General features: G+C 30.7%; 1 protein-coding gene across 1 annotated transcript; it reads left to right on the top strand.

Annotated features, from left to right (window-relative positions):
* Positions 1-820: 820 nt before the first annotated feature.
* LOC149577007 (uncharacterized) lies at positions 821-1665 on the top strand. The gene is made up of 2 exons (XM_089795660.1): positions 821-1516; positions 1615-1665. The coding sequence occupies exons 1-2, from the start codon at positions 821-823 to the stop codon at positions 1663-1665; spliced, it is 747 nt and encodes a 248-aa protein (XP_089651786.1).
* The last annotated feature ends 9428 nt before the right edge of the window (positions 1666-11093 follow it).

Below are 11093 nucleotides of genomic sequence, written 5' to 3'. Positions count from 1 at the left end.
AACACATTCCCGCTATTCTCCAACTTGTTCGTACGTGTGTATTGCAATGCCTTCGACTGTTTCGACATCCCACAAATGGACATCCCGCTGGGCACAATTTAACCTGGCAAATACAAGCAAGTATTTAACTCTCTCTTTTCAGTTGCTTGCTTTTCCTTTCTGTATTATTCCATATTTCAAATATCTGAAAGGTGGGTGGAGAAATTGCCATGTCATAGAGCAGAGGAAATTCTGTCAATCATAGGAGTTCCGACTCAGACTTCTCAATTTCCAGACATTTACAACTGCGTATGCCACCTCGACCGGAAGAAATCAAAGAAGCGTGGATTCCTTCCGCTAAACGTTCATTTTGGCCCAGCAAATTCACTCTTCCTTTCATCCGAATTTATAGCTTGTGATAAAATCTCCCTCTCTCTCTCCTCGGCTGTTCATAAGCTTTTTGATCTTGGGATTGTTGAAGTAGAATCACGCCAGCAAACAGACACCCAGCTGAGGACAATTGAATCTGCTAAGTACAAGCAAGCATTCAACTCTCTCTTTTCACTCACTTGCTATTCTTTTATGGTGCATTTCCGATCTGAAATCTCTGAAAGCGAAGCACAGAAATTGTGTTGTCATAGAGTAGAGAATATTTTGTCACTTATAGGACCTGGTGCAACTGGTTATGTGCTAAGGCATTTTTCTGCCTGAGTTCACTTGCAAGTGCTTATTACACGACGAGATTGATAATAAAGGGGGAAATAATGATTTGAGAATATCCTAATGCAGTTCAAGTCTTCCGGGATTCTGGAACATCAACAGCTAGAGTCCAATACTGTCAATGCGCAGAACGGGCGAGGGACGGCTTGCTGATAAGCAACTCTCCAATGCCTTGAATTATCAGCAGCTACAATGTGTCATTCAATTGCGCTATGTGGTTAACGTCTTCAGAGACTTTATTGAAGTTAGGGTGGAAAATGATAATGTTGAGTGCAATGTAATTCGACTGCATCCGACACCGGAACAAAAGTCAATTCCAACAAGCCTTGAAGATGAGCGGCACTTTCCAGCAAAGATTGGCATAACTATAGGACCTCTAGTTGAATCCCATGTCCACTCTGTTTCATTGGGCAAATCATCACAGAATCCCATCACAGATATTGGGAGAGGGGAAACCGTGGAGGCCACTTTTGAACCACCAAAGCACCCTGGTTTGAAGCTTTCCAAAGCCGTCACATCCGAAACAAGCATCAACATTTGGGTGTTTGAGCAATCCTCCGTCAACAGGCCACATGTAGATCGAGAATGGACTCTCTATGATAGCCCTATGGGAAAGGCGGTGTCTAATTATAAGCCTCAAAAGTTTTTAGTCTTCAAGTCCAAGACTTGGTTTGGCGATAGGTATTCGAAAGCCTGCAAAGCTTTCACAGCACAAGGAGGGGTGTTGTTTGGAGGAGATGAGTACGGACACCCAATAACATGGAGGCTCCACAGACATTTAGAAGGTCAAACCGTGAACTGGGTTATGAAAGGTGAGGTCTGCTTGGCCTCTTTCTCCAAAATTTTGCAGGTCTGCACATGTCGAGATTGCAAATCACCAATTTTTTCTAAGTGTTTCAAATTCCACTCGTGCAGTCCACACCCAACTTAGCTTTTCGAATAACGAAAGATAGGGGAACAGTTTAAACATTACACTAAATTTCTAGATCAAAAGTGTTAAATAGTTGAATTTGATTTTTTTTCCCAAGCTTAATTCTTCTTTTAGTGTGATATTTAAGGGTAGCCAAAAAGAGACTTTCTTCCTTCACGAATAAGCTTGCTATTTCATTTATATGCATCTAATTCTTCTTTTAGTGTGTGATATTTAAGGGTAGCCAAAAAGAGACTTTCTTCCTTCTAGGATAAGGTTGCTATTTTATTTATATGCATCTATGATAATGAATACTTTTCAACTTCTTATGCTATTGAGAGTCTATTTCCCCTGTATTGTTCATATAAGGTATTTCTAGGAAGGCTTGTTTCTGTTCCAAAATTGATGATTAAGTGCTCACAAAATATTCAAATTGTGATTTCAATTTTACTTACTATTGTCCTTTTTAACTTCATAGTATTGTGATTCTAATTTTACCTAATATTATCCTTTTAACTCAGTATTGTAGAGTGGATCTCTAAAGGTATAAAAGATCTTCCTCCAAAGCAAGATGCAAGCTTGAAACCTACTCATACATGATAGGACAATTCCTACTACAAACGGCTCCCTTGATGCCCACTAAAGCATCCCTTATAGCTCATTCCAAGCTCTCTACTTGACAAGGCCCCAAAGAGGCATCTCTCTACCAAACTGATTGACGCCTCTACTCATATAATTAATGTATTGGATTCCCCATTGCCCAATATATCCCATATCGAGTTTTAATGGATCCAAGTTATTCTATCGATCCAGCAGATGACCTTGATTTGTCTTAACGAAGTAACAAATTTGTAATGCTACTAATAAATGCGGCTCAAGTTATCCTCGTCTATGTTTTAAATTGGTTTTTATGGATGCTCTATATTCTTATAAAGATGTACGATAATTGATAAGTAGGAGATATTTTACTCTCAGTTTGACTGCTTTGTTTTTTGGAGTTTTACGATTTTTCATCCAAAAGCAGGGTATTCTTGAGAATTATTCTGTAATTCTTTGTTAATCCTATGTTATAAACAAATTGTATTGAATTTTGTTGTTGATTAGAGAAATGGAATTTAGATCTGTAGATGTAGACAATACATTGTATCCTTCAAGATAACGAATGGCCACAACATTTCGGAAGAATATTGACAGTATAAAGGCTAACCAATATGAAGATTCAATACAAAATTATTTAGAATTTAAATTTGGGTTTACTGTCGATTAAATCTGATTGTGAAATGGGAATGAGAAGATGGTGGTCTGAAGACTGAAAGATAAAGGTGCTAGCAATACACAAAGCCCCTGCTGCCGAGAGACATCATCATGGAGCCTCTCTTTCAGACAGCATATTGCCATGGAGCCACCCCCTATGAAAAGATATAGCGTAAACCTCTCACTCACAATATATAACTAAAAACTAGTGGATCCAAAATTTTCATAGAATTAAACTACCAATTTTGCACACAAAGACTGAAATCCAACCACAGGATAAAGAAACCCTATATCTTTACAGGCTTAAATGCATATTAAAATAAGAAAACACCATTAAAAGAAATTCAAACAAAAATAAAAAAAATAGCAAACCAGAGTACAAAAAATCACCGCTCCGTCTACAAATATTGCACTGGAGAGCCTGTACACAAAAAAATCCATGTCCCTGCATTTCACTCTATCGCTTTTGAATGATGAATAGAAGGGCTCATGTATGACGATCTGCCCTATCCGACCTGTTAAATGATTATTATTTACACTTGATTTAAATTTACTTAGGATAAATGCATTATTTTATTATTTATTAGGTTAGACATCTAGGAGTATGTGTACTTATATGAGTTGTCATGTTGATGACACAAGAGTTAGCAACTCTATTTTAGCACATGGTATCTACAACACTAGAGTTTGCATAATTAATAGAGTTGTCATGTAGACAACACAATTATTCAGACTTTTAATTAAGCACATAGTGTCTACAACATAATTTTACGTGACACAACTTTATAAGCTTATCCTCTCATCATCGCACTAACTCTTGTGCTCAATCGAGGATAATCCAATTTTGAGTATTTAACACTTTTAGTGTTAGAATGAAGCTTAAAGTGTAATTTTTAAGCCATTTGTGATTCCCCCTATTTGGTTGACCAAAAATATTTCATTGTTATACTAGGGATAGATGAGTTACATCACCTTCTATCAACACTCTTTCAGAAGTCAAAAAGAAAAAATACATACATGAAAATGTTGGGGAATTACAAGGCTTTTTGGACTCATGTTTTATGATTTTATCATAAAGGCCATATTTTGGATTGGTAGGCAACGCATAAAAATGCGGTGGATGTCCCTACATTCAACCGTGAGAAAAGCCATAGAGAAGACCGACGAAGGGCCCTGTTATAGAACTTTTATTTAATGATTTTTAAATAAATTTAAAATAATAAAAGTGTAAATATATGTTGTAAAATTTTTAATGCTGATAGGCATTCTACAATGGCATAATAGGTGCATTGGGATGGTGTGACGTGTTAATGTTAACTTTTATTTTTCTAAGTTAAATTTGACAAACCATCTACATGTCAAAATTTTAAATCTTATTATAAATAGAATATAAATTTTTAAAATAATTTAATAAATACCACATTAAATATTTGTTTAAAATATAATATTTGGAGATATAAATCATCCATTTTTAAAAACTTAAAATTAAAATTAAAAGCTTAAATTAGTATAAACCTACATAAATGGAGATAAAGGAAATATTTTAATGATTTTTAAATAAATTTAAAATAATAAAGGTTTAAATATATGTTGTAAAGTTTTTTTTAAATTGTAGAAGGTTTGAATTCAATATCATTTTTATCTTGATGGTATTTAACATTTAATAGTATTATTATGAAATATTACAGTATGAGACTTGTATTGTTCTTATTTAGATCTCTATCTATGATCAATAAATGTCTCTAAAAATTGCTTTGGCTTATATGAACATGACATAGAAATAAAATTAGTGTCAAAGTATAAACATATATTTCATAACAATCAAATAGAAAAAATTAATGCTTAGAATTTAGTTGCTTTGATCTTATTATATCTAAACCTTAAAAAAGGTTCATGGTGTTTTTAAAGTAATGTGTTAAAATGTGAGATTCCTACTCTCATCAATTAAACCCATAATCAAATCAATTATATGATCTTAGAATAAATTTTAAAGATGTGATGGTATATGTTATGATAAAATGCTATTGTGTTCCTATCAATTAAAGTGTTCTTTGGTAAATCCTAGTTGGCTCAATAGTATTTGATAATTTTGGATGTTTGAGTGAATGTATTTAAATAAAATTTAACATGCAAATCAACAAAAAAATGAAATAGGCAAGTCCAAAATGACTAGTGGGTGGATGTTATTCAAATTTGAATTTATATTTTGAAGTTATACATTTCAACATTACTATTGTGAACAATCTAGATCAAATTTACACTAGTAGATCTTATCCAAGATGAGCCCTAATGACATGAAATTAATGTATACAATTATATTTCATCTATAAGTTTCTTAATCTAGTCAAAATGTGTGAACAAAAAATAATCTAGTCAAAATGTCTGAACAATTGATGAAGTGGGACACTATATATATCATTAATTTTTCCTCCTAGTCTTGTGTGTGTGTGTGTGTGTGTGAAATTATAAGATGGTGTGTCAAAGACAAAATATATCAATAAGAAAATTATTTAATTATCTTAAATACTCAAATGAACATAAAATATATAATTCACAGTTATGATCTCCTTCCACTATAACTCCAACAACATACGAAAGTGAAAAATTAATGTAATAAATGACATCTATCAAATATTTAAAAATAAATATATTGAATTGATTTCTAGCAAAGAAAAAGAGCTTTTTTAGAGCATAAGTTCCTACCTATTGAGTGGGTGTAATGACTTGACAAAAAATTACTTAGCATAGATGTTGTTGGAGTTTTACATTAATTTGCGTTAACTCTAGGTTTAGATTTAGGTCAATAGTTTGATAAATAAGCACTAAATAAAGTTCATATTAGTTTGTGGGAAGTTGCATTTTGTAGATGGTTCTTCACAAGAATAATGACTTATAAAGCCATTGTTATTCAATGTAATAAGCATCCCATTGTAGCGAATGTATATCCAATATAAATCAAATCAATATCATTTTGTTATACAATAATTTGAAGACACTATTATTTTCAGGTGTGAAGAACCAAATATACCTAAAAATTAAAGAAGTTAGAACAATTATAGGAATGAATTTTCAATTTTCATATATTGTACATTTCTTCAAAACCTTCATTTATTAAACTCTAACTATATTTATTTTACTATGTTGTATTAATATATAATCTACTGTCACATATTTCTAAAGTTATCACCCTCAATGTTTCCTCTTATTCAGTTATCTATTTTAATAATGTTATATAATTAAAAAAAATAAAATTTATTGGTGAACATTCTAATCTTATTGCAAAGATATCCTTTTAAAAATAAGAAAGTAAAAATTAAGGATTGAATGGAATGATAAAAATAATTTCATATGAAAACTACAAGAAAATGTGCATAAAAGAGTGTAAATCAAGGTGAAAGTAAAATTATTAATAACTTAATTGAGAAGTAGATTAGATCATTTTAGGTATAAAATATTAAAACAGACTAATGTGAATAGAAAATAAAAACATATATGTTTGAACATGAGATTGAAAAATAATAACACTAAGCATTGCATTTGTAATGATATATATCAAACATATAGACAATTTGAAAAAAGTTATTTGGAAAAATAAAACTTAATAAACAACAAACTTCACATTTCAGTAACACATTACTTGGGTCACAATAAGTTTGAACAAATTGGCATGAATTGCGAAAACTAGATATCGATAAACTTCAAACTAAAAATAACTATCTAGAAAATGAAATTAAAAATTGTATATTAATATATTAACCTAATATATCTTTAAAATATTATTAGAATCTTTTATTTCAAATTTTTCTAAAGTCAAACAAATGAATGAATGCATTGTCTACTTGTCTAAACACATTTCAGATTGAATATGTGGAAAGAAGAAATCTAAAATTAGATAAGTTAGCACTAGTGGCATGCCATCTAGATAATTCCTAGCCTTTCAAATTATGATATTTAGTGAACAATTTACTTTTCAACTATTTCCCTGGCATTTGTCTTTGTCCCGTAGTGAATAAGAAACAAGTTCTAATGAAAATGTTGAATGCTTTAAACTATTGGGGAATCAAAAAAATTATGGCAATTTCTCCCCATTAGAAAGGCCTCTGAGGTAGATTATCCGAGGCTATTTTCATACAAGGTTTTTTATTTAGGATCGATAGTATAGAATTAATTTCAGCTAACAACAGAGATAAGGCCTACATGGAAGGCCATGAGTTTAATTGGAATTTTAGTGTGGATCTTGGTTTCTAGACTGATAAATTTGACTCTTCAAATCAAGGCCATTATGCAGCTTGTCATTGCTAGCTTTGTTTAAATTGGTGTCATTTTTCACCCAATAAGTTGCAGCACATTGTCTGATCATGACTTATTAATGTTTAGTAACTCAACTTGTTATCTAATTTTTTTCTTGGTTTGGAGATTTTTTTGTGGCAATGAGACCTACCATAGTAGAAGTTGCATATGATTGAGCTTTTGAAAGACTTTGATGAGGTCTTGACTAATCAATGGTTCCAAAAAAAGGCTAGCATGATTAATGTTTATGATTGACGCCTCTACTCATATAATTAATGTATTGGATTCCCCATCGCCCAATATATCCCATATCGAGTTTTAATGGATCCAAGTTATTCTATCGATCCAGCAGATGACCTTGATTTGTCTTAACGAAGTAACAAATTTGTAATGCTACTAATAAATGTGGCTCAAGTTATCCTCGTCTATGTTTTAAATTGGTTTTTATGGATGCTCTATATTCTTATAAAGATGTACGATAATTGATAAGTAGGAGATATTTTACTCTCAGTTTGACTGCTTTGTTCTTTGGTGTTTTACAAATTTTCATCCAAAAGCAGGGTATTCTTGAGAATTATTTTGTAATTCTTTGTTAATCATATGTTATAAACAAATTGTATTAAATTTCGTTGTTGATTAGAGAAATGGAATTTAGATCTGCAGATGTAGACGATACGTTGTATCCTTCAAGATAACGAATGGCCACAACATTCCGGAAGAATATTGACAGTATGAAGGCTAACCAATACAAAGTTTCAATAAAAAATTCTTCAGAATTTAAATTTGGGTTTGCCATCAATTAAATCTGATCGTGAAATGGGAATGAGAAGATGGTGGTCTGAAGACCGAAAGATAAAGGTGCTAGCAATACACGTAGCCCCTGCTGCCGAGAGACATCATCATGGAGCCTCTCGTTCGGACAGCATATTGCCATGGAGCCACCCCCTACGAAAAGATACAGCATAAAGCTCTCACTCACAATATATAACTAAAAACTAATGGATCCAAAATTTTCATAGAATTAAACTACCAATTTTGCACACAAAGACTGAAATCCAACCACAGGATAAAGAAACCCTATATCTTCACAGGCTTAAATGCATATTAAAATTAGAAAACACCATACAAAGAAATTCAAATAGAAATCAGAAAAATAGCAAACTAGAGTACAAAACATCGCCACTCCGTCTGCAAATATTGCACTGGAGAGCCTGCACGCAAAAAAATACATGTCCTTGCATTTCACTCTATCGCTTTTGAATGATGAAGAGAAGGGCTCATTTATGACGATTTGCCCTGTATGAGCTGTTAAATGATTATTATTTACACTTAATTTAAATTTACTTAGGATAAATGCATTATTTTATTATTTATTTGGTTAGACATCTAGGAGTATGTGTACTTATATGAGTTGTCATGTTGAAGACACAAGAGTTAGCAACTCTATTTTAGCACATGGTGTCTACAACACTAGAGTTTGCATAATTAATAGAGTTGTCATGTATACAACACAATTATTCACTCTTTTAATTAAGCACATAGTGTCTACAACATAATTTTACGTGACACAACTTTATAAGCTTATCCTCTCATCATCGCACTAACTCCTGTGCTCAATGGAGGATAATCCAATTTTGAGAATTTAACACTTTTAGTGTTAGAATGAAGCTTAAAGTGTGATGTTTAAGCCATTCGTGATTTACCATATTTGGTTGACCAAAAATATTTCATTTTTATACTAGGGATAGATGAGTTACATCACCTTCTGTCAACACTCTTTCACAAAAAGAAAAAATACATACATGAAAATGTTGGGGAATTACAAGGCTTTTTGGACTCATGTTTTATGATTTTATCATAAAGGCCATATTTTGGATTGGTAGGCAACACATAAAAATTCAGTGGATGTCCCTACATTCAATCATGAGAAAAGCCATAGAGAAGACCGACGAAGGGCCCTGTTATAAAACTTTTATTTAATGATTTTTAAATAAATTTAAAATAATAAAAGTGTAAATATATGTTGTAAAGTTTTTAATGCTGATAGGCATTCTACAATGGCATAATCGGTGGAGTGGGATGGTGTGAGCGTGTTAATGTTAACTTTCATTTTTCTAAGTTAAATTTGACAAACCATCTACATGTCAAAATTTTAAATCTTATTATAAATAGAATATACATTTTTAAAATAATTTAATAAATACCAAATTAAATATTTTTTTAAAAATATAATATTTGGAGAATTAAATCATCCATTTTTAAAAAATTAAAATTAAAATTAAAAGCTTAAATTAGTAAAAACCTAAATAAATGGAGATAAAAGAAATATTTTAATGATTTTTAAATAAATTTAAAATAATAAAAGTGTAAATATATGTTATAATTTTTTTTTAAAATTGTATAAGGCTTGAATTCAATATCATTTTTATCTTGATGGTATTTAACATTTAATAGTATTATTATGAAATATTACAGTATGAGACTTGTATTGTTCTTATTTAGATCTCTATCTATGATCAATAAATGGCTCTAAAAATTGCTTTGGCTTATATGAACATGATAAAGAAATCAAATTAGTGTCAAAGTATAAACATATATTTCATAACAATCAAATAGAAAAAAATTAATGCTTAGAATTTAGTTGCTTTGATCTTATGATATCTAAACCTTAAAAAAGGTTCATGGTGTTTTTAAAGTAATGTGTTAAAATGTGAGATTCCTACTCTCATCAATTAAACCCATAATAAAATCAATTATATGATCTTAGAATAATTGTTAAAGATGTGATGGTATATGTTATGATAAAATGCTATTGTGTTCCTCTCAATTAAATTGTTCTTTGGTAAATCCTAGTTGGCTCAATAGTTTTTGATAATTTTGGATGTTTGAGTGAATGTATTTAAATAAAATTTAACATGCAAATCAACAAAAAAATGAAATAGGCAAGTCCACAATGATTAGTGGGTGGATTTTTTTCAAATTTGAATTTATATTTTGAAGTTATACATCTCAACATTACTATTGTGAACAATCTAGATCAAATTTACACTAGTAGATCTTATCCAAGATGAGGCCTAATGACATGAAATTAATGCATACAATTATATTTCATCTATAAGTTTCTTAATCTAGTCAAAATGTGTGAACAAAAAATAATCTAGTCAAAATGTCGGAACAATTGAGGAAGTGTGACACTATATATATATCATTAATTTTTCCTCCTAGTCTTGTGTGTGTGTGTGTGAAATTATAGGATGGTGTGTCAAAGAAAAAATATATCAATAAGAAAATTATTTAATTATCTTAAATACTCAAATGAACATAAAATATATAGTTCACAGTTATGATCTCCTTCCACTATAACTCCAACAACATATGAAAGTGAAAAATTAATGTAATGAATGACATCTATCAAATATTTAAAAATAAATACATTGAATTGATATGTAGCAAAGAACAAGAGCTTTGTTAGAGCATAAGTTCCTACCTATTGAGTGGGTTTAATGACTTGACAAAAAAATTACTTAGCATAGATGTTGTTGGAGTTTTACATTAATTTGGGTTAACTCTAGGTTTAGATTTAGGTCAATAGTTTGATAAATAAGCACTAAATCAAGTTCATATTAGTTTGTGGGGAGTTGCATTTTGTAGATGGTTATTCACAAGAATAATGACTTATAAAGCCATTTTTATTCAATGTAATAAGAATCCCATTGTGGCGAATGTATATCCAATATAAATCAAATCAATATCATTTAGTTATACAATGATTTGAAGACACTATTATTTTCAGGTGCGAAGAACCAAATATACCTAAAATTACAAGAAGTTAGAACAATTATAGGAATGAATTTTCAATTTTCATATATTTTACATTTCTTCAAAACCTTGATTTATTAAACTCTGACTATATATATTTTACTATGTTGTATTAATATAT

The sequence above is a fragment of the Cupressus sempervirens genome, chromosome 1 (assembly GCF_028749045.1).
Source record: "Cupressus sempervirens isolate cs-2001-9-10 chromosome 1, ASM2874904v1, whole genome shotgun sequence".
Classification (NCBI taxonomy): domain Eukaryota; kingdom Viridiplantae; phylum Streptophyta; class Pinopsida; order Cupressales; family Cupressaceae; genus Cupressus; species Cupressus sempervirens.
The sequence above is the reverse complement of the archived record's forward strand: the minus strand, read 5'-3'. Positions and strand labels throughout refer to the sequence as shown.